Source organism: Equus przewalskii, chromosome 9, assembly GCF_037783145.1.
Source record: "Equus przewalskii isolate Varuska chromosome 9, EquPr2, whole genome shotgun sequence".
Taxonomy (NCBI): Eukaryota; Metazoa; Chordata; class Mammalia; order Perissodactyla; family Equidae; genus Equus; species Equus przewalskii.
The window spans coordinates 21890904-21915811 of NC_091839.1; the positions used below are offsets into that span (position 1 = coordinate 21890904).

General features: G+C 40.2%; 2 protein-coding genes across 8 annotated transcripts in view; both read right to left on the reverse strand.

Annotated features, from left to right (window-relative positions):
• Positions 1 to 1554, reverse strand: part of LOC103547862 (zinc finger protein 677-like) — a 49267-nt gene extending 47713 nt beyond the window's left edge. Inside the window, exons 1-2 of the mRNA XM_070558367.1 lie at positions 1499 to 1554; positions 404 to 464 (exon numbers count right to left, since the gene is read on the reverse strand). Coding sequence (XP_070414468.1) covers positions 404 to 418 — 15 coding nt within the window. The 5' untranslated portion in view covers positions 419 to 464; positions 1499 to 1554. The remainder of the gene's footprint in view (positions 1 to 403; positions 465 to 1498) is intronic.
• The window catches only part of LOC103547930 (zinc finger protein 677-like), a 46421-nt gene that overhangs the window by 11005 nt on the left and 10508 nt on the right, over positions 1 to 24908 (reverse strand). For 3 of the 7 annotated variants that reach the window (XM_070558373.1, XM_070558372.1, XM_070558374.1), the window contains one exon: positions 18532 to 21928. The exons of 1 other annotated variant lie outside the window; for it this stretch is intronic. In XM_070558373.1, the coding sequence (XP_070414474.1) occupies positions 19851 to 21928 (2078 nt within the window). In that variant the 3' untranslated portion in view covers positions 18532 to 19850. Of the gene's footprint in view, positions 1 to 403; positions 465 to 1498; positions 1590 to 2900; positions 3053 to 18531; positions 21929 to 24908 lie in introns of those variants that run through there. 3 more of the 7 variants (XM_070558375.1, XM_070558378.1, XM_070558376.1) reach the window with 3 other exon arrangements.

Genomic DNA, 24908 nt, shown 5'->3' on the forward strand with positions numbered 1-24908 from the left:
TTGCGGACTCTCAGTTCTATCGCTTTGATTTATATTTCTATCCTCATGTTGGAACCACAGTTTTGATTACTCTAGGTTTGTAGAAAGGTTTGCCAGTGGGAATTTTAAGTCCTCCAATTTTGTTTTTCTTTTTCACCATTATTTTGGTTATTTGGGATTTACCCAAATATGAATTTCAATATGAATTTTAAAATTGGGTTTCCTACTTGTGCAGAAATGGCTGTTGGGATTCTAATGGGGATTACACTGAATCTTGGTAGTACTTTGGGGAGTACTGTGACCTAAACAACACTAAGTCAACATTTTAGGTAGGACCCTTCAGAGACAGAGAAGATTAACAAACTAAAATGAGACATTTTAGGAAGGAGAAAACAGAACAATCCATTAAGAATACAACTTTTACCTTGGAAAGAGCCATTCCTTCTTTCCTTCCTCTTCCTCTGGGATTCTCAGCTTAGATTATTCTGTATGACAAAAACATGTTCAATGCTTAGAATCAACACACCCTCTTCCTCTGCCACAAGTACACAAACAGGGAGAACCTTAACACAGGGGAAAGAGGGCCCTTTGCTGCCCACTGCAAGAGGAGGGATGCAGGGACAGTAAACTCCATATAGGGACCAAGAAGTGAGTTTTCACCCATTTCTTCAGAAAGCCGTCCCTTCCTCCTGAAACCCAGACTCTGCTGCAACTGCACTGTCCTTGTCCAGTTGGCACAAAGTGGCCGGAAACTGCCTTTCCAAAATCTTGGCTCTTCCATAGGCAGCCAGCATCCAATGCCTGGTTGATGCAGGGGACAGAAGCCTGTCCCTTCCCTCAATTTGGACCAACTCTAAGGGCCACCCAGCTCCAGAGCTCCCCGCTATAGATAAACTGAGGAGTTGAGATGTTTGTCCTGAGGACCAGGAGGAACCATAACAGGGCTTAATGCCGGGAGAGGACACAATCAAACTTAAGATTTACCCACGAAACACAGGGAGGCAGAGAGTGAAGCTGAAAGAGAGGCATGCCTCTGTCTCTGAGCCTCTGTCCCTGCCTTTTTCTTAGTGGTTTTCATCCTTTTTAGAGGACTGGGACACATTCCAAATTCTAATTCTAACTGGCACCCTCTCCCAGAAAACTACCAAATGTAGACACATGCCCACTTTTGAACATCATTCCAGGGCTCCCATTTGCTCAGACTCAGAATTCCTGGTCTGCTCTATCATCTCCATGTTACAGGTGGGTGCACCGAGGCTCAGAGGGGGAGTAAGTTTACCAAGTTACCCTGAAGAGGGCTGAGTTCAGTGAGCAGACCTGAGTGTAAGTGGTGGCCTGGAGAGGGCAGTAGAAAGGGTCTGCTCTAATTCCAGATTCCTTTACATATTCCTGAGAAAGGGAAGCTTCTCTTTCATGGCTTTAATCAAACCCAAGCAATTACTTCCTGTTTTCAAGAAACACATTTTAAAAATGAAATTACACATAGCTATTAGTCTTGGAAAACATGAAAGAGGGTCACCTGGAAATGAGCTCTGAGCAATCTCTTCCTCCTGAACAGATGGAGTCTGCTGGAACAAAGTTCTACACTAATCCAGCCCATCCTTCAGCATCTGCACAGAAAGACACAGGGGACTTGAGGGGAGCATCCCCTTAGTTGGAGCCTTCAGCTCAGAGGTCACTAATTTAACAGGTCACTTCAGGGAAGAAAGCAGCTCTTGCCTATTAAACTAGCTGGTTAAACTAGGTTTACAGTGTTAAATATTATCAACATCCTTACCAGATGCATAGTGTAATATTTAGTTATTTACAGACCTCATAGTTCCAATATAAGAGTAGAAAGCATATAAATCTCATACTCTGCACAATAAAATTAATAGGGAAAATAATTTGGAAGTTAAAAAAAATACCAAAGTTAAAACAAGTGTGAGGATACATCACATTTAGAAAAGAATGACATGAGCCAGAGGTCAGGGAAAGTCCTCCCCCATTTCTTGAAAGGGAAGAGGGTGACCTGGAATTGACTGAGCTAAGTCTGTGCCCTCAGGGTGCACAGGGGCTGCAAATGGAATTCTCTTCTGGTGCAATAAGTAGAAAATGCAGACGCCTCAAATACCTGGTTTTGTAACTCTCATTCTCTTCTGCATAATTTAAACAGTGCAACAAATCTGAAACTAATTAGATTATAGAGCCACAAATCAGTACTACTTCACACCTTAATATCCCATATCAAATCAACTCAATACTCCCTGGGTTTGGGTCCCTGACTTTCTCCACCACTGTGTTTTGTTCTCTGTATTTGTCTCTGTCCTTCTGGTTCTTTCCTCTCCTTTGTCCATTTCTGTGTTTCTCCCTGTTTCTCCGCATCCTTTTGTTTCCCTCCCTCTCTATTTCTCCTCCTCCTAGAGTGTTGGGACCACTCTGCTGTAACGTCTGTTTCAACGCCTGCTGTTCTTTCTTCCTAAACGTTCTGGTGACCCTCTAACCCCATATATTTCCGCCTCTTTCTCCCCATCCCTGTCCCCCTCTGCTCTCCCTGGAAGGGACGAAGGGCACGCATCCACCTCCTGAGCGAGGCCTTTACCACGCGGTTTGGGGAGTCGGGCATCAGAGCAAAGGTTTGAGGACGAAAATGACGCGGCAGCCGGTCGGCGTCTCCGTGGACCGAAGGCAGAAAAGTCGGGCGGCACCTGCCTCGGAGCGATTTTAACCCGAAACGGACGCGACTCCCGGACCCGCGCGGAGCCACAGGACTCAGGGCGTCTTATGGCGACGCCGCGAGAGGAGAAAGGGACGAACTCACAGCGAGAGGGACGAGCGGGTTCAGAGACATTAGCTTACTGGGCGACCCCCGAGCCCGGGTTGGAGGACACATGCCTGAAGAACGCGAAGCGCGGGAACGAACCAGAAATCGACTCACTCACCAGAAAACGCACATTCCTCCGCGCGATCCGCTTCCGGGTCTGCTGGAAACTGCGCGTGCGCCTGCTTATCGGGGCGGGGCAGACAGGGCGGGGTCGAGGCCGGGGCGGGGCTAGGGGCGCGGTGTCTGGCCGCGTCCGCCCCTCAGGTTCCCAGGTCTGTTTGTCCTCCCGTCTGCGTGTCTGGATCTCTGGTTTTGGGTTCCTTTGAAGCTGGTGTCAGGCTCGGTCCAGAATTAGACATGTGTGGGCTGCTTATCCTGGAAGTGGAGATATTTCCTCTCAACAAATTGAAAACGGTTTCCTTGAGAGCTTTTTGACGAGCGGAGACGCCTGTCCTATGAGCGCGGCTCTGAAGAGGGGACCCGGGGCGGGGCGGGGGGTTGTGGGGGGTGGTGGGGTCCGGAAGGTCGGAGACCCCGGACAGTAACAGCTGCTGCTTTTAGCAAAATTCGGAGTTGTCTGTGTAGGTGACAGAAACTAGAATGTGACATGAAATGCAAAACTGTGCCTGCGCGGAATGTGCAGTTTTATACTAACTCCCCCAGAACGGAATTTCTTTCTGTTCCCCTTGCACGTGGGAGGCAGAGACACAGCCCTGCGCTGGGTTCCAGGGACTTCATGGGGCCAGGCCCTGGGCTGTGGGGACAGAGAGCTGAGACAGTGCTTTAAAAGAACAAAAATGTCTTCGCTTATGGATAGAAATTAATTTCTCTTTAAATTTAAAGTGTTATACTAATCCACACTTCTGGAGATGAATTAATAATCCACATACGTTTGAACCGTGCTTGATGGCGTCCTGTGTTTTGCTGAAGTCATTAATTACTAAATATAATTGCAATTTCAATTTACAAAACTAAATTCTCAGTTATTTGGAACAATATTTTTACCTTGAAAATTAAATTAGATAAATCGGGTATTTTAACTATCTTGGGTTTTTTTTTTTTCTGTTTCCGCATGTTTTATGTCACGTGCAGTTAATGAGGCTTGCAAAAGATGGACTCTTCGGGAGACATTTATTTGGCTTTGCTTTTAACTAATGAAATATCAATTTTGAAATGTTTCCAAAGACGTGTGATAAGGATGTGTATTCCCTTAGTGAACAACAAACCCAAATAGTATTACTAGTTTTTCACATTTGCAACAGCATCATTTAAACCCTTAATAATTTTTAATTTGAAATATACCAGTTAATAGCTCCTTTTCTGTTCCCCGTGGAAATTCTGAAGGTGGTGCTGGCAGGATTTTGGATCAACCGGATCACATCTGTACATGCTCCAGAAATTTCTGAAAGACCATTTTCAATAAACAGCACTCTTCTGTTTTCCCCAGAACTAATACCAGTTTCTCAAACTTCTAAGGTTCCCCCCCCGCCATTATTTTGGTGAGGTTTTATTTCTTTAAGTAATTAAATGCTTGCACTCAAATGGATTGGAACTTTGGCAGATAAATTTCTCTTGGGCAAGAAAACAAAAGTGACCCTTCCCTGTCCCTGTCTCTCCCCAGACTCCCAGTGCTGAGCTCACTTCCCTGAGCGCTGGTCACTCCATGCAGACCGACTTTGAAGTGGATCTCCATGAAGGAGCCAGGACTGTGCACCATTTGAGGTCAAGAAGTGCTGACATCTGAATTCCACATCTAATTTTTTTTCAGTCACTTTGCCTTCCAGGGGGGCCACTAACCCACATTTTTAATCAAATAGTCTCATCTTGTATTTACATATAACATGTGTTTGGTAATTTTCCTGACCAGCTGAAATGATTTTTCTTGGACTCAGACAGAAACCTTCTTGGTTGGAGGCTCCCATGCTCCCCAAGAGAATGTGAGCCCACAGGATGCTGTCTGAGTAAACCAAGGTCTAGTCACCCCCTCGTTGGCTCTTCTTTTCTTGACTGGGAATTAGATATCATAAGAGGTGAGGAGTGAAAACACTGAGATCACATTTTAGTATAATTTCCTGCCTTTATATTTTTATTAATAGAGTGATAATTAATCAAGGGAAACCTCATTTAAAATGGAGTCAGGAGGCCAGAAGGGGAACCTCCCACACACTACCACCTGAGGTCAATTACAGACCCCAACAGAAGCCCTCAACAGGAAAGAATCATTAATTATAGGAATAAATGCACATTGCATCCTAAACGGAAATCGACTACCCCAGCAATTGGGCCCATGAGAAACCCTCAGCCCCCTGAACTCTTCCTTTTCTCCAATAGTCTTTCATTCAAAACTACCCCTCCCAATTTCCTCCTTTTTCTCTAAAATAACGTTCATCTCTCGTTTGTTGAAGTAGCCTGTGGATTTCCATATCCTGCACCTTCTGAATTGTAATTTTTTGGCTTTTACTGAATAAACTTGTTTCCCTGGTAACATAACTGCCTGCTTTATTTTTAAGGTTGATATATATGGTGCCTGAAGGGGGATGAAAAGGAGGCAACCCCCCAAGAGACAGCAACGCCTGGAATCTAGTGAGGTACCCAGACCAAGCCGCTTGTGTTCATTCCTTACATGAGTTGTTGCCTACTTTCAGTTTGACGAGGCTCCTCTTGGATTTCGAGCTCCACTCCACTGTGTTCTGAACTTTCTGACTTTCTTAGAGCAGGAGAGGCACTGTCCCCTCCAGAGAGGGACTTTGTCTTCCCAGTTCAAAGCTCTGTCCTTGAGTTCAAGATGTCGTCTTTGGAGAATACTCAGTTGTTTTCTGAAGGTAGCAGAATTCCTTTTGGGGCGTGGGCTTGCTGAAAATCTAGGAGTATTCTTTGATTTTCAGATTCCTTTTGGAATCAGGGCCGGGAATCCAGCAACTTTCTTTTGCTTTCAGATTCCTTTGGGGATCATGGCTAGGATTGTAGTATCTTTCTTGAGTTTTCAGAGGAGATTTCAGAAATGGGGTCCCAGTCATATAAATGTTCTGAGGAAACCCTCCTTCAGGGATCCTGGCTGGTTGGCTGTGGTTTGGGCTGAGTACTGCTCAGGGAAGACCAAGAGGCTAGGGCCAGTGATGAAGATGATTCCCATACTTGTTCTGAAAATTACAACTCTAATTGATCCAAACCCCCTATGGCTAGTTATTTATTCAGAATAGGAGCAAAAGGATGGACTGAGCCCTAAAAAGTGCTGTAGACCAGTGTCAACTGCCCCAAAGTGAAGGACTAATGTTCATTCTCCCAAAGGACCCCTACTTCCTTGCTTCTCCCTGACGTCATCACATCCAACTCTGCCTCCTCTGTGCCTGTCCCCAAGTGGCTGGTAACAGTTGGAGAAAACATACACCCAAACTGACTGTCTTACTTAATCCCTGGCCCTACTCCTCTTGCATTTCCCTATTTGTCTATCCATATGTGTCCTCTAGAGCCCCTTGGAAGTCCAGCTCATCCTCTTCCATCTTTTTTCTCAAAGACCCTGTTCTTCCACTGAGCCCCTTGAGCAAAGGGAGGAGACCTTCTACAGCTGGCTCACCCCCTGCCTCCGGGCATGCGCTCTCAACTTGGTATTGACTGGGAAGGGTCTGTCCCTGCTCCTGGCTGTTGCTGACTCTGTGATTGGACCCCAGTTGGCAGCCCCACTGACAGTGTCAGGATGGTATGGCATCCTTCCTCCACTGCATCAGATATTTTTGCTTTTTGACATTTATTTTGATCAGCATACACTAATGCTGTTGTCTGTCTTATACAAAAATGGTGGTATTATCTATCTTGCACACCCCAAAACCTTTTTATGCACTCTACTCTGCAATCTTTCAAAGGAAAACTTCTCAGTTAACTACATTTCCTCCTGTATTAAGTACCCTTTTCTATGCATCATTTCAAAGCACTATATACTAAACACTTGTTTATAATCTTTGCCTTCAAGTCTTGCCTACAATTCTCACTTGGATCCTATCCAATCAAGGTTTCACATCCACAATTCCTCTGATACCTTCTTTTCCGGAGTCACCAATGACCTCCTCAATTCTCAGTGCAATAATCTATTTCCTCTTCTCATCTGACTTGTCCTATTAGCAGCATATCACACAGCTGATCACTCCCTCTTCCTCAAAAGACTGATTTGTCTGGCTTTGAGAACATCCCATTAACCTTTAAAAATCTATTTTTTTAAAGATTATCTTCAGTTTTCTTCTCATCTCCCTGTTCACGTCTCAGTTTCCTCTGATGGATTTTCCTGAACTCCTTGGTATCTCAATGTTCGAGCATCCGAAGGCTTAGTCCTTGAACTTCTTCTCTTGTCTACACCCACTGCCTTTCCTCATCATCTCATCTCATGACTTTCAGCACCACCTACGTGTCTCCCAATTTCCCCTCAAGACCAGATCTCTCCCTTGAAGTTTAGTATCCTGTTTCTAGAGATTTCTGCTGGGACATCTAACAGGCATCTCCACCTTAATATGTCCAGAACTGACTTCTTGACCTCCCCCAATCGCCTTCCCCCTGCACTCTTCCACATCTTGTTTAAGGGCGACCCTGTACTTCCTGGGGCTTAGATGAATATTTTGATATGTATACAAAATATATAAGATATTAGATTATTTGTTAGTGTTTTAATATATAAGATAAATTACATGTTTACTTAAAATGAGTCAGGGAATACATGGTTTCTAAAATTCTTTTGAGATATGGAAGAAAAATATTAGAAGACCAAGGCCCTTCCTCAGCAGCTTCCCCCAGTGCCTCTCTGCCCTCCTCTCCTGCTTGTCTCCTCCTCTTCCTCATCCTGCTCCACCCACACAAGTCTCCTTCTTCTGGGGCCAAGGTTGCTACTGCCTCGGGGCCCTCACAGGGGCTGTCCCTCTGCCTAGAACCCTCTGGCTCCTCAGATGCAGGTGGCAAACCCTCTTCCTCCCCCAGTTTCTTGTTCTGATATCACCTCTGACCTGTCTCCTGGTTAACATGCCAGCCACACCCTCACATCCACCACAGCTCCATTTGCCTGCTCTGCATGTTTCTTCCTGCTGCTTCCCCTTCCACTATCTGGATCCTGGTGACAGCATGGCCCCAGGGGAGAGCAGAGCCACAAGGAGGTGTCACATCTTTTAGGATGGCTATTAGAAAAAGACAAGAGATAAGTGTTGGCAAGGGTGTGGAGAAAAGAGAACTGTTGTGCACTGTTGTTGAGAATGTAAATTGGCACAGCCACTTGGAAAACAGTATGGAGTTTCCCCAAAAAACCAAATAGAACATGCATCTGATCTAGCAATCTCACTTCTGGCTATATGTCCAAAGGAAATAAAATCAGCATCTTCAAGAGATCTCTGCACTCCATGAGCATTACTGCATTATTCACAACTGCCAAGATGTGCAAAGAACCTAAATGTCTGTTGACAATGAATGGATAAGGAAAACATGGTATATATGACGGAATATTATTCAACCACAAAAATGAAGGAAATCCTGCCATTTACAACATAGATGAAACTGGAGAACATTACGCTTAATGAAATAAGCCAGACAGAAAAAGACAAATATTGCATGATCTTGCTTATATGTGGAGTTTTAAAATGTCAAACTCATAGGAACACAGAGTAACACGGTGGTTACCAGGGGCTTGGAGGTGGGGAAAATGGGGAGATGTTAGTCAAAGTGTACAAACTTTCAGTTGTAAAATGAATAAGTTCTGGGGACCTAACATACAGCATGGTGACTATATTAATAATAGTGTACTATATGCTAGAAATTTGCTGATAGTAAATCTTGTTGTTCTCACCAGACACACAAAAAAATGATAATTGTGAGGTGATGGATGGGTTAATGAACTTGATTGTGATAATTACTACACCTTGTATATGTATTTCAAGTGACTGCATTGCACACCTTAATTATACACAACTTTCATTTGTTAATTATACCTCAGTAATGCTGGAAAAGAAAAAGAAAGGGGGAGGTGTGCTGAGCTTGCTTCCTCTGAGTGGTCTCAACCCAGGCTTCACATTAGATTTCTGAAGCATTGTGCAAATACATCTCGTGTCCCTTGACCAGAGATTCTTCTGCAAACTTTGGGGAGGGGCCCGGCCTCACTAATATTTAAAGTGCCCCGGGTGATTCTAACCTGTATCCAGCATTGAACACCAAGGCTCTGTGTCCTCCCTTCCTGAGGGCTGAGATCTGGGCTGAGGGTGAGGGGGCTCTGCTCCTCATGGCGTTTGATCAGGGCCAGGTCTGTGACCTGAAACGGAGAGTCAGTCCTGCCCAGATTCCCACTGCTGCAGTGTATGTGAGGGCTTCACCAGCAGGGGGGCAAGTTCCGAAGAAAGTGGTGGAAAAACTCACTTGGTCTCTGTGTAGGAGTAACTTTCAAGATTGACTTCTAAAGGTTCATGTTGCCTGAGGACGAATGTCGAAAAAGGAAATAAAGGGAGTCAGGAACGGCTCTTTCTCAGATAAAGTAATATTCTTAGTTGATTGGTCTGACTCCTTCCTGAAATGCCCTTCTTTGGACTCGGTAATTTCTGCCTCTGAAGTGGCATGCCTGACACCCGTTCCTTCATTCACAGTCACCTGGGGCCCTCCCTCAGTCCTCATCTCTACTTAGATTCCATCTCACCATGACCCAGTGACATGGAACTTGTGAGGAGGCTCCATAGGGCACGGTCCTGGGCAGGGCTTCACATCCATGGACTGGAGATGAGGTGACAGTGTGGCTGGGCACCAGGGATCACTTAGGGGCCCCATCTGGATGCACTGTCAGCTCTCTGTAGACCAGGATTAAAGAAGCTGCACACGGAAGTCACGTATTAATATGCACAAATACCTGATAAATTCTAGAAAAGAGAACAATAACAGGAAATCAGTTCTGACTGTTTTTATAATAAATTTGAAGTTAAATGAGTGAGCCACTGACTTCAAAATCTTAATGATTGGGAATGGAATGGAAAGTTGAGGAACAGACATAAGTGACAGAGGGTGTTTTGTTCTATCACCAGTTTTAAAATGTGAAATTGATCTAAATCTGTGACAGCTGTATTCTTCAAATTCTTTTCATCACATCTCTTCCTGGGAGGTTACCTTTTCACTCAGTTGATTGTATCCTTTGACACGCAGAAGTTTTGCGTTTGATGCAGGTAAGCTTCCAGGTTCATTCTTTTGCATGTAGATATCCAGTTTTCCCAGCATCATTTGTTGAAGAGACTGTCCCTTCCCCAATGTGTAGTCTTGGCACCATTGTCAAAATCATTTGGCATATATGCAAAGGTTTATTTCTGAGCATTCCCTCATGTTCCATTGATTTATGTGTCTGTGTTTATGCCAGTACCACATCATCTTGATTACTCTTGCCTTGTAATATGTTTTAAAATCTAAAAAAGTAAGGCCTCTTTCTTCTTTTTCTAGTGTTTTGGAGATTTGGGGTCCCTTAAGATTCCATATGAACTTTAGCATGTTTTTTTCTATTTCTGCAAAAATCACCATTAGGATTTTGATAGGGATTCCGTTGAATGTGTAGAAGACTTTGAGCAATATGGGCAATTTAACAATATTGTCTTCCCATCCATGAGTATGGGATGTCTCTGTAGTTATTTGTATTTTCTTCTATTTCTTTTACAAAAGGTTTGTAATTTTTATTGTACAAGTCTTTCCTCTCCTTGGCTAAGTTTATTCCTAAGTTTTGCATCCCTTTTGATGCTATATTACATAGGATTGTTTTCCTAATTTCGTTTTCAGATTGTTCATTGTTAGAGTATAAAAATGCAACCGATTTTTGTGTGTTGATCTTGTATCCTGGAACTTCTCTAAAATTGTGTTTTCATTGTAACAGTTTTCTTGGGTAATCTTTATGGTTTTCTACATATAAGATCTAGCCATCTGAGAAAAAAGATAATTTTACTTCTTTTCAAATTTGGATGACCTTTATTTGTTTTTCTTGTCTAATTGCTCTGGCTAAGACTTAGTACTTTGTTGAGTAGGAGTGGAGAGAGTGTGCATCCTTGCATTCTGCCTGATCTAACAGAAGCCTTCAGTTTTTCAGCCTTGAATATGACATTAGCTGTATGCTTTTAATATATGGCTTTTATTATGTTGAGGTAGTTAACTATTCCTAGTTTCTTGGGTGTTTTTATCTTGAAATGTTGTTGAATTTTGTCAAATGCTTTTTCTGCATTAATTGAGATGATCATGGGTTTTTTTCTTCATTCTATTAATGTGGTATATTACATTGGTTGAGTTTTGTATGTTGAATCATCCTTGCCTTACAGGAATAAATTCTACTTGGTCATGATGTATAATCATTTTAATGCCCTCTTGGATTTGATTTGCTAGTATTTTGTTAGGGGTTTTTGCATCAGTATTGGTCAGGGATATTGGTCTGTAGTTTTCTTCTGGTGTCCTTCTCTGGGTTTGGTATCCAAATCATGCAGGCTCTACAGGAGTTTGCAAGAGTTTCCTCTTCCATTCTTTGGATGATTTTTAGCAGGATTAGTGTCAATTCTTCTGTAAATATTTGGTAGAAATCTGCAGTGAAGCCATCCAGTCCTGGGTTTTTCTTTGTTGGAGGTTTCTGATTAGTGCTTCTATCTGCTCTCTAGTTATAATTCTGTTCACATGGTTTATTTCTTCATGATTAGGTCTTAGTAGGTTGTATATTTCTAGGAATTTACCCCATCACCTAGGTGATGTAATTGGTTGGCATATAATTGTTCACAGTACTCTCTTATAATTCTTTTACATAATTTCTGTGATAGCACTTACAATGTCCCCTTTCATTTCTGATTTTAGTTATTTGAATCTTCTCTTTTTGTTAGTCTAGCTTATGGTTTTTCAATTTGCTAATTAAAAAAAAAAACAAACTCTTTCTTTGATTTTCTATTTTCTATTCTCTATTTCATTTATCTCTGCTCTAATCTTTCTTATTTACTTCTTCCCTTCTGCTAAGTTTGACTGTAGTTCTCCTTTTTCTACTTCCTTTAGGTATAAAAATACATTCCTGATTTGAGATCTTTCCTCTTTTTTTTGAGGAAGATTAGCCCTGAGCTAACATTTGCCACCTATCCTCCTCTTTTTGCTGAGGAAGACTGGCCCTGAGCTAATATCCATGCCCATCTTCCTCTACTTTATATGTGGGATGCTTGTCACAGCATGGCTTGACAAGCGGTACTAGGCCCACAACCAGGATCCGAACTGGCAAACCCCGGGCCATGGAAGTGGAACATGTGAACTTAACCGCTGTGCCACCGGGCTGGCCACTTAACATCTGCAGCTAATCCTCTTCTTTTTTTGCCAAGGAAGACTGGCCCTGAGCCAACATCTGTGCCAATCTTCCTCTATTTTGTATATACATGGGATGCCTGCCACAGGATGGGTTGACGAGTGGTGCATAGGTCCACACCCGGGATCCAAACTGGCAAACCACAAGCCACCAAAGCAGAACATGCCAACTTAACCGCTGTGCGACTGGGCCAGCCCCCCTTTCCTCTTTTTTAATGTAAGTATTTACCACTGTAAATTTCCCTCTTAGTGCTCCTTTCACTGCATTCCATAAACTTTGCTATGTTGTACTTTTATTTTCATTTTCATCCAGATATTTTAAAAATTCCATTCCTATTTCTTCTTTGAACCATTGGTTGTTTAAGAATGAGTTTAGGGGGGCTGGCTCAGTGGCATAATGATTAAGTTTGCACGCTCTGCTTTGGTGGCCTGGGGTTCACAGGTTCAGATCCTAGGCACAGACCTAGCACCGCATGTCAAGCCATGCCGTGGTGGCATCGCACATAAAATAGAGGAAGACTGGCACAGATGTTAACACTGTGACAATCTTCCTCAAGCAAAAAAAGGAAGACTGGCAACAAATGTTAGCTCAGGGCCAATCTTCCTCCCCCCCCCCCAAAAAAAAAGAAAGAAAAAAAGAATGAGTTTAGAGGGCTGGCCCCATGGCATAGCTGGGTTCAGTGCATTCTGCTTTGGTGGTCCCGGTTTGTGGGTTCAGATCCTGGGTGCAGACCTATACCCCTTGTCAGCTATGCTGTGGTGGTGACCCACATATAAAGTAGAGGAATTGGCACAGATGTTAGCTCAGGGCTAATCTTCCTGAGCAAAAAAAAAATAAAAATAAAAATAAAAATAAAAAATAAAAAGAATGAGTTTAATATTCAACATTTTGTGGAATTTTCTCTTTTACTTCTGCTATTGTTTATTTCATTGTGATTAGACAAGGTACTTCTTATCTCAATCTTTCTGAATTTATTAAGATTTGTTTTGTGGCTTGACATGTGGTCTATCATTCAGAATGTTCCACGGTGCTTGAGAAGAATGTGTTTCCTGCTGTTGTTGGGTAAGTGTTCTGTATACGTCTCTTAGGTCCAATCAGTCTTGAGTGTTGTTCAAGTCCTCTGCTTCCTTATTAACCTTCTGTTTGGTTGTTCTATTCATAACTAAAATGGGAGTATTGAAGTCATACTATACCGTGCTGCTGCCTACTTCTCCCTTCATTTCTGTCAATGTCTGCTTCATATATTTGGGAGCTCTAGTGTTAGATGCACATATATTGATAATTGTTATATCTCTTTGTTGAATTGACCCTCTTATCATTATAATGTCATTTGTCTCTTGTGACAGTTTTTGTCTTATAGTCTATTTGTCTGATATAGCTGCCCCTGCTGTCTTTAGGATCTCGTTTACATGGAATATCCTTTTCTTTCATTCTTAGCCTATTCTTGTTCTTAGATTTGTGAATTTTGACAGTTCCAGCTCTTTGAATCTCTCTCACTCCTGCTCTGTATTTTTCTTCCTTTTCCCTCTTCTACTGGTCAGGCTCAGGCATACTGTACAGAGGTCAATGTCAGGAGCCCTGTGCAGCCCAACTTCCCCAGTGTAATTTCAGAGGAAATGCATTCAATGTTTTCTGCTGATCATGATGTTTTGTAAAATGTTCTTGCTTAATACCATTTTCTTCCCAAATTATTTTTTGTCATGATTTTTAATTATCCAACAATTCTTGCAAGAATCTACTACTGTGATCAATTTTTTTTAATCTTAATATGTTAAATTACTGTATAACACTAATAACTTTTCTAGTCTTCAATCATTGTTTTATTAGTGGAATAAATGGATAAACTGGCTTTTGTTAATGCCTACAAATATAAATTTAAGTGGATATTTTATATTTGTATTTTTGAATATAGTCATTTTATTGATATAGGGTATTCCATATCTTTATATGTGTACTATTTTTTATTAGGCTAATATAGAATAATGTTGACAAACTATATGCCATTGATACATTTTTATTTTCCCAAAGATGCTGAAATACACATGAATAAAAATGATAATGAAAAAAATCCTCCAAAATTGTCATTGAGGAAAACTTCCCTCCAGAAGTCAGGATATGCCCTTGGGTATCTTTGAATTTTCTCATTTGCCTCCTGGGAGCCCCTACATTGCTTGGCTGAGATCAAAACCCTATTGACTCAGAAATGAAAAGATTCATAATGTGCCATAAGGAGTTGAAACTTGCCCTTTCTTCAGGTGATCGGCCCAATTCATGAGACATCAGCAGTTGTCCCAGAGCCTAAGTATTTATAAAGCCCTATGGAAATGTTTAAATATCCAGTTCCATTTTCTACTTGTGCTTTTGATTCAGTAGTGCTTGGAAGAGAGCTAGGTATCTGCATGTTATATTGTTCCATATGAATTCCAAAAATAGCAGTGGATGTATTTGTGAAATATTTTTCTAGACCCATCTGTAATGTCATCCTCAGCTGAACGAAGGGCTGGGATTTTGGAAAAGCCACAGAACATCATGTTCATTTCTCATAAGCAGGCATTTCTGTTTTTGATGTGAATATTATGTCCAATTTGGAGCAAGAGAATGAGCCCTGGTCTGTGGAGAGTGAAGTGAAAATAGCAAAAACCCAAACGGGTGGGAATGTACCAAAGGTATGAACACAGCTAAGAGCTCAGAAAGGGAGAGAGGAAGCTACAGCATTAACAGTATTTGGAGAACTCTCCCCAAGTGGGAGCATGCTTTGGAAAAACAGTAGTTTAGTTTTTGTGAACACTCAAAGGAAATTTTTCTTCCTCCCAACTTATTGCTCTGCCCCTCAACATGTAAAATTTGTCCTTTCACCCTCCGGTGGTGCTGTATCTCCAACAGAGATGAAGGCAAAGTCTTTATCACTACAGCACTGTTATCCGGCTCCTGCGAACTGTTTCCTTGACTTTCAGGAACACGGGGTGGGCCGTTTCAGAGAGGTGACTTGCCCACCTTGTTCTCTCCTTTTGTACTTGATCCCATCAGGTGCTCACTCCTCAGTACATGTAGATCACAGCTGCGGCCTCCATAGTCCTAATTGCTGGACCTATCCCAGTCCCATCCCCATTTCCTGACCTGGGAAGATCTAATCAGAGGATGGGATAACCCTGGCTTCTCTTCTCTTCCATCTGGGGCCCCAGAAACAACATGGAGCACTCAAGCCCTGTCTGCCTATGCAGGTCCCTCAGCCATTTTTGCTCCTTTGCTTTTGCCACACACTTCAGGGTTGTATGTAATGGGGAGGTGGGTTGGATAGTCTCTGATTGTTACTTGGGAAACCTGTGAAGACAGTGGAGAGATGCTCTCTTTGATCCTCAGTTCTACATGTAGACCATTTATCAAACTTTCAGGCTCTTAGTTTGGTGTCTGTGGGTAGAGTACAGGTCCCATGGATTCCATGATATCTGGGCCCCATATCTTGTATTTCTCTCTCTCTTGCACCACTCTACCTAGTCTGGGAGTGTAGGGTCTTCTGGATTTCATGTTCTTATTTGCATCATTTTGCCTCTGAAACTTGCTTTTGAAATACACATTCTTAGGGTCTGAAATTTTTCTTTTCTTTTTTTTTTTTTTTTTTACTGTAATAATCCAGCTTTAGGTGATGGACAGCTTCTGGTGGACTCTCCCATGGGCTGGTTTTCTTGGTAAGACAATTCTTGATGGAGAATACTTTCACTAATATGTTGCAATATTGTCCTACTACATACAGAAGCACCACTTGAAGCTAGGCAGGGGAGTGGTATATCGCAGCACAGTGAGACAGAAGTATCATGAGAGCCTAAGTGATGTGTTTCCAGTTGTCTTTCTGGTTTTGAGTGTCACAAAGCATCTCTCAAGGGCACTGTGACAGTGTTGATCATAGATCATCCCCTTTGAGTGACAATAAATAGTATACAAATTTCTCCTGGGAAGACATCGTCCAAGTTCACATCCTCATTTCTCTGAGGCTGTCAACTAAACCATTATTCTTGCCACATTTTCCATCCCATGAGTGCCACTGTTCATCCTACCTCAACAAGTACAACTTGGAGGCATCTTATTGACGGAGCTTATGAAGTTGAATGATGCCTTCAATGAAGTCTACTGTAAATTCCCATAAGCTCCCTCAATTTACTACTATAAATACTGTAATTTACTACTGTAAATTCCTTTAAGCCATTATTTTCATCTTATATATTTCTTTGCATTATAAAGGAAGTTTTCACTTAGTCATCAATTCCACTATTTTTGATGATGCTATTAGTGTTGTTTTACATTTCCAAAGTATGAGAGAGTTGAATTGGGGAAGGGATATTGTTTCACATATTTTACATTATTTCCTTCTCTAGTGTTGACAATATGGCTCAGTAGCAGTTTCCCTAAATGCTACATGAAATCCAGAATATGTGGAAAAGTGTTTTAATCATTCCTTCTACATCTTTTCACCTTAGTACCTAATATTAAGTTACACTTTCGTCAAGTTTATTACAGTATTTAAATTGGAAATTTTCATATCTGGAGAATATATATATTTTTGTTAGTCATAATCCCAGGAATACCATTAAATTGGCTGCCATAATGTTACATAAGATTCATTGCTCTTTATATAGTATGTTTTCAGTTTTCTATACATAATTTCTTGAGTTTTGTGTAAATTTCACTGAGTTTTTACTTCTTGGTATATCTGCCATATTCTAATCATCACTCTCCCTGTCTAGATTAATCATGTCCATGTTGGTACACTGAATTAACACTTTTAAATATTTCATATTTTACAGGAAACTTAGCCCATTTCTTGCTAAGTTTCTTCTATATGGACTTCTCCACTGTTGTTTCTAACACCTGTATTTTCTGCTGAATTTCTAAAGTTCTGAAAATTGTGCTCTTGAGTGAACACATGACAACTGTCTTGTTCCCTGGTTTCCTCTCCATCTGAACGTCATACAGAATGCAGCTGGTCCCCTTTGTCCCACTTGCTGGTGGTGTCCTGTTCTCTGGCTCTTATTTGCTGTGTATGTTGCTCACGACCTCTCTGCACATCAACTTCCTCCATGGGCCTCCACCCCACTGCCAGGAAATGTTTCAGCCTGTAACTGCTGATACTTAGAGCATCCTGTAATACAATCCTTCCCCACTGTGGGTCATTTACTTACTTTCTCCAAAAAGATACTTATGTTCTTCTGATGATATTGTCTAATTTATTAAATTTGCAAAAGTGCACATTTTCATTGATTCATAGTAACTATGTATCTATTAACAGATACAGTAGGAGCACCCCTGACTTCATGTCTTTCTTGTGTCAAATAACTTTCATAATATTTTACATCATTTGAGCTTAGCAGAGTTAACATATACATTTTCTTGTTTGATATATAGAGTCAATTGATTAGCATGAATACTTAAACTCACTTGTTTTCTCCCTATTTTCCTGTTTCCCCAGACCCTGGCAAACACCATTCTACTATTTCTATGAATTTGACTATTTTAGGTACCTCATGTAAATGGAATCATAGAGTATTTGTCTTTTTTGTGACTGGCTTTTTCTACCTAGTACAATGTCCTCAACCTTCCATGTTGCAGTAAATGACAGGATTTATCACTTTTTTAAGGCTGAATAATATTCTATTGTATGTACATACCACATTTCATTTATGCATTCATCAGTCAGTAGATATTTAGGTTGTCCCTACCTCTTAGCCTTTGTGAATAATGCTTTTGTGAACAGAGGTGTGCAAATATCTCTTTAAGATCCTGCTTTCATTTTTTTTTTTAATGTAGACAGGCATGCTTTGTTACATTGTGCTTTGCAGTTTTTTTTTTTTTTTTTTTTTTTTTACAAGACTCACCACCAGCTAAAAGAGAGTGACTTGTGAAGGCTCAGATGATGGTCCGTAATTTTTGGCAATAAAGCCTTTTATTTATTTTTTTGCTGAGGAAGATTCAGCCTAAACTAGCATCTGTTGCCAATCTTCCTCTTTTTGCTTGAGCAAGATTCGCCCTGAGCTAACATCTGTGCCAATCTTCCTCTATTTTATGTGAGATGCTGCCACAGTGTGGCCACCACGGAGTGGTATAGGTCTGAACCTGGGCAGCTGAAGTGGAGCACGCCAATCTTATGCCTCCCTATCTATTTATGTGTAGGGAGGCAGGTTTTAGCAGGGGTGAGTCTAAAATGCACTGCGATGGTATTTTCATTATAGCCACAAAAATAATCTGAACTACACTATGGAGCTAACTCATATGCAAATTATGAATACATATTTCCAAAACCTTAAGTTGTATGAATCTAACAGGGAAAGAAATTATTATAGATGCCATTCAACCTAAAGAGCCTAATGAGGCATCATTAGTGTTCCTTATGAAGCACCCCAATGAAGTGGAAGACGCTTGGGTTAACAGAAGGTACATGACTCATTCAGGGTTACAAAAAAAATTACACTTTACTTATTTAGATATGAAAGTATAATACATAATAAACAAAGGGACATGAAAATGCAATTCCAGTGCCAAACTTGAATCCTTTACAAGCACACTCTTCCCTGGTTCTTATGATTAAACTGTGCTATTGTCTGTTCAGTTACCAAAAATAAGACAATTTTCATTAATCTACACCTATTACATTTCAAAAGAGAGGGAGACTATCATTTCCCCTCCATTTTTTTTTTTAAACCACATATGCCATCCCTAGTAACCCATCATTCTCTTCACATGAAAATGTCATCTTCTCAATGCCTTGGCCTACTCGGTTTTGTGATCATCTAGCAGAGCAAGCCTTCCTATACTCATCAAAGAAGGCCCACAGTCACACCAACAAACCTAGAGAAGGGGCTGAGGCCACAGCTAGCATGATAATTTAGATAATAGCTTTACATCTGTTCTCTGCCACTCCCCATGGTCTCAAATTTATACCATATTACAACTTAACACTAGTGTCAAAGTTTTCCCAGGTTCCATGGATATGAAGAAACTCAACCTAATGAAGTATATCCTTTCATACTGCCAATCCCTTCCCTGAGACCATCCTGGTGACAAATGAAAAGGATATAATGAAAGTATAACATCAACAGGTTTGAAATGAGGTTGTAACTCATCAATAATAATGTAGTCTCTTCAAGAAACCTCAAACAATAAAAACATTTTTAAAACTAAAGTTAGACCTTTCCACAGATGTGCCTGTCCCATGGACAATCATCTCATGAGTCACAAATAATTTTAACATTTTAATTCTCTGTGGAATTTAACATCTGAGATTGGTTAATCTTCAAAACTAACAGACTTAGTTCCCTCTAGTATGAATATTCTTATGTGCAGTCCACTGAAATGGTTAAACAATTTATCAGCTTCCTTATATTTGTAATATTTCTGTCCTTGGTGTATGAATTCCTTGGTCTATCATGTGGTCACTGCTTAAAGGGCCTTTAAATATTTGTATGGTTTCCATCTTTTACAAATTCTTGCATGACCACAACATTGTACATTTTTGATAAAGCTGATCACACTCATTACATTTCTAAGTGTTCTCTAGTAAGAATTCTGTTATGTTCCACAAGCCTTAAACTTTGTATAAGCCTTGCCATACATTACATTTGTGTGGTTTCTCTCAGAGATGTATATTCTGATATCAAGTGAGATATGAGACCTGGTTACCAGCTTTGCCACATACATTACTATTATATGGTTTCCCTCCATGACTGAGTCTCTGATGTTGAGTAAGGTTTGAACACTTGCATAAGTTTTGTCTCAGTCATTATATTTGTAAGGTTTTTTTCTGCCATGAATTTTCTGATGATCCCCAAAGCTTGAGCTTTGAATAAAAACACTGCCTCTTATATTAAGTTTATAATGTTTCTTTCCAGTATATGTTTTCTGATGCCTAGTAAGGCTTGAAAATTGGGCAAAAGCTCTGCCACACTCATTACATTTGTAAGGTTTCTCTCCAGTATGGATTTTCTGATGTCGAGTAAGATAAGAACCCTCACAAAAGGCTTTGCCACACACATTACATTTGTAAGGTTTCTCCCCAGTGTGGATTTTCTGATGTCTTCTAAGGTTTGCAGGGCAGGTAAAAGATCTGTCACACTGATTACATTCATAAGGCCTCTCTCTAGGATGGATTTCTTGATGTTCTCTAAGGTTTGCAAACTGGGTCACAGATTTTACACATTTGTTTTTGCAAGGTTCCTCACAAGTATGAATTCTCTGATGAATTGCAAGATTTGACTTATGACTGAACACCTTGCCACATTCATTACATTTGTAAGGTTTCTCACCAGTATGAATTCTCTGATGAACTGTAAGGTTTGACTTATGACTAAAGACCTTTGCACATTCATTACATTTGTAAGGTTTCTCTCCAGTATGAATTTTCTTATGTCGAGTAAGATATAAACGCTCTCTAAAGGACTTGCCACACACATTACATTTGTAAGGTTTCTCTCCAGTATGGATTTTCTGATGTCGAGTAAGATATGAACTCTCCGTAAATGCTTTGCTACACTCATTACATTTGTATGGTTTCCCTCCAGTATGGATTCTCTTATGCCAAGTAAGGCTTGAATGCCCAGCAAAGGCTTTACCACATTCATCACATTTGTAAGGTTTTTCACCAGTATGAATTCTCTGATGAATTGCAAGGTCTGACTTTTGACTAAAGACCTTACTACATTCATTACATTTGTAAGGTTTCTCTCCAGTATGGATTTTCTTATGACGAGTAAGATATGAACCTGCTATAAAGGTTTTGCCACACTCATTGCATTTGTAAGGTTTCTCTCCAGTATGGATTTTCTGATGTCTTCTAAGGCTTAGAAATCTGGTAAAAGATTTGTCACACTGATTACATTCATAAGGTTTGTCTCCAGTATGGATTCTCTTATGTTGAGCAAGGCTTGAACGTTCAGCAAAGGCTCTGCCACATTGATTACATTTGTAAGGTTTCTCGCCAGTATCCATTCTCTGATGAATTGCAAGGTTCAAATTTTGACGACAGATTTTACCACCTACATCACATTTATATGGTTTTCCTCCTGTATGGAGTCTCTGATGTCTCTTAAGTTTCAAGCACTGATTAAAAGCTTTGCCACACTCATTACCCTTGAATGGTCTCTGTCCAGAATGAACTGTCTCATGATTCATGAGGTTTAAGTGTTTGCTAAAAGTCTTCCCACTTTGATTATATTTGCAAGATTCTCTTCTAATGTGTTTTGTCCTGTACTGTGCAGGTAACAAAGGATATTTAAAAAACTTTCTATATGTATTACAAATGTTTTTGACACTAGGAGGAACGCTTTGAAATGGTGAAACTGAGGAACCATTGTTGACAGACTTCTTGACTTGACAGCATTTATAAATTTTCTCTTCAGTTTGAAATCTCTGCAGTTCAGCCACTTGTGTCTGCCCACTTAATCCAGTTCTGTTTTCCAAACACTTTCTATACTTGTTTCCAGCATCGCTTATGTTATTTTTCAGTTTTAACAAATTCTTTGTAAATGGCTCATCATGCATGAAATACTGGTATGCATCATTTTTTATAGAAACACTCTGCTTTTGTAGAAAGTTAACTGAGGATTTATTATGTTCCCAATCTATTCTACAAATGAAATTTTTGTTATGAGTCAAAGGCACTCCTTTGTAATTTCTCCCATCATATCCCCATTCATTCTGATGCTCATGAATATTTTCCCAGACTTCCTTGAGGTCAAAATTGTTGATGTCATGCCTGTCATTGCTTTCTGATATCATTAAATGGTATAATTCTCTTTTCTCAATGTCCTCTCTTGGTGATAATTCCTTTATTGAAAATCCAGCAGAAAGCCTTCCTATGAAGTAGAGTGGGAAGAGAAATATTTTAGACTGAATTAGATCATTGTACAAAAATAAATATAGTTATGAAATTTCTGAAGCATTCTCTTCAAACACCATTGTGATATACAGATTACTTAAATTTTTTTATAATTTTTTCTATATTTTCTCTGACCTTTGATAATAAATTTTCAAAGCACACATTATACACTATACCTATTGTATGGTGATATAACCAGGTAAATAAATGATACTCCATAGTTAGGGAGTCCTCTCTAATTCTTAATCCTTATAATAAGGTGTGTTGGTAGGATGCAAGAAAAAGATACTGAAAAAAACTGCATATCACAATAATAAATAAAACATTTTCGTAACCCATGATAAATATAGCCCATAAGATAATGAGTAATCAGTCATACAAATTAACAGTCTCTGGAACCCTAAAGAATTCTTCCTAAAAGAAATAAAGAAATAATTTACATTCCAGAAGGAGCAAACAATAGGAAAAAGGAAAAATATGTTTAGAATCAGTGAATTTTGAAATATGAGTTTCAGGTAAACATATATTATTATAAAGATTAAGAATCAGGGAAGAATGTCTGAAATCTCAATTATGATTTCATGCCTGCAGTTATATAACACACTGTACAAAGATCAACCTGTAACTATGGAGTATCACTTAATTATCTAGTTAAGAGGTCAAAAAATGTGTAAAGTATGTAGGATGTGCTTTGAAAACTTACCTACAGTCAAAAAAACTCATTAATATAGAAAAAATTACGAAAAGGGAACATACAAGATATAGTGCAATGTATGCAGTGTGGGGAGGGGCGGGTCCTGTGGATACTGGGGTGCCCCGGTACTCAAACTTAATACACACAAAGGTGCAGTATAGTTCACTTACATCAGTGCAAGAACTGGGGAAAGGCCAGGACTGGGATTTAGAACAGGAAGAGTAAAGGGCAGAGTAATGGGCAATGCGGGAGCAGTCCTTATGCTTGCAAATCTATGGGAATATGACTGTGCTAAGGCAGTTAAAATCCTGAGCTCGGAAAAAGAGAGGAAATCATTTAGCAAGAGGCATAATACTGACTCATTCTATAGGAACTACACTATGGGGATGAGGCAAACAAGGAAGAGATTAAAAATGGAGATAGTGTAGTATTATGGAAAGAATGTATGTTTAATTTACTCCAATGTTTGCTCTAACAATGCTCAAACTGAATATCCCGCAAATTCTATTTCTAGGCATATATTCAACAGAGTCATATATATGTTCCAGAAGACACATACAAGAATGTTCTCAGTAAGACCCAACAGCAAAAACCTGGAAATGACCACCAAGACAAGAATGGATGAATCCACTTTCTACAAACTTATATGGATGCAATAAAACCCTCTCAAGGGTCCCGCAATGGAGGGTGACCATGGGTGCTGGATGATGATCTCTGACTGGGGGTCACATAGGTTGTATGCTGGAAACAAGGTTAGCAGGAGGCTTTTGCCAGTTTCAGCTCTTTGGGGATGTGATTATATTTGGTAGAATATAACTTGTGAACTACATTACATATTTTTCAAAATAGAAATTTATCAATTTTGACACATTAAATTTATTAGTCAAAATGTCCTTGTTATATAAAAATATGAGAGTCTCTTTTGCTGCAATATTCTAATTATTTGAAATCATATTTTTGGTGAACTGCAGGGCTGTATCACACATTAGGCTAGAGAAGTAAATCATGCCAGGAGGGTTGGACTTTATTCTAGGAGCAGGACATTTCACAAAGCTGAGTAGTATGTTTGGAATTACATGCTAGAAAAAGCACTCTGGCTATCGAGAGAATGGAATAGCATGGAGAGACTGGAGAAAGGATAAAATTAGAGAATTGTTAAAATAATCCAGGCAAAGATGATGATGACCTGTGCTAGAAAGAGTTATTGCAATGGAGAGAAGTGAACAAATTCAAAGAGATATTCAGGATGTTAAAGGATCCTTTTTAAAGGCTAAAATAATGATTGATACACACATAAAATGAACAGGTCAAAGATTTTATTTAATGAATGAAGGAACCAATAAGATGTTACAAGGAAAATTCAAAGAACACACATATATGTCGGCAATAAGGAATGCTGAAATGCTGAATGAATCTGTAATTAGGGGCAAAACTGGTAAATATTAGGGCATTAATAATCAATTGCACTCAACAGATACAACTGACTTGCATTTCTATGGACAAGAATGAGTTGCATTACTAGATGCGTGCTACAATTTTAGAGTTGTAAATATTTCAAAAACAAGGAAAGGCTCACATAAACTGGGAATGGTGCCCTGGGCAAGGATACCCAGTAATCTTTTTGCCCAATTCAAAGTCTGACAATTTTCCTTCACAAGAAAATATCCACAGGATTTCAGTCATTGGCTGAATGTGGTGATGATGAGAAGGGAGGAAAAGAGAGAGAAAAGTCAACTGTGACCATTCATTCAAGGAAGCTGAGGGAGCATTCAGCCAAGATGTTAAGGATGAAACAGGAGGGTACATGGGAAAGTTTTGGAAGGAAGGGACAGTGGGAGATGGGGTCAGGAGAGAGGATGCACAGATAAGTAGACCAATCAGACTCCTCAGTTCTCTGAATTCACTGCCCTCTCTCTCACCTCTGGAATTTAGCACTTGCAGTCCTCTTTGCATACAACACACCCTGTATACCTCTTTCCATGCAACTCCTGCTTGTTGTTTAGGGTTCATGTCTGTTATCACTTCCTTTGAGAAGCCTGCCTGGATCCCTCAAGTTGGGGTTAGATGCTTCGCTTATATCCTCCTCTAGCTGCCCGTACTCCTTCCTCCCTTTACCCCCTCCCCCACTAGCACACATCACTGTATTATAATTGCTCTAGAACTATCTCCTCTACTAGTCTGTGCATTCTGTGAGGGCAGGTGCCATGACTAGGTGTTCACCACTATACCCCCGGTGCATAGTGCAGCATCCAGCATGTAGTAG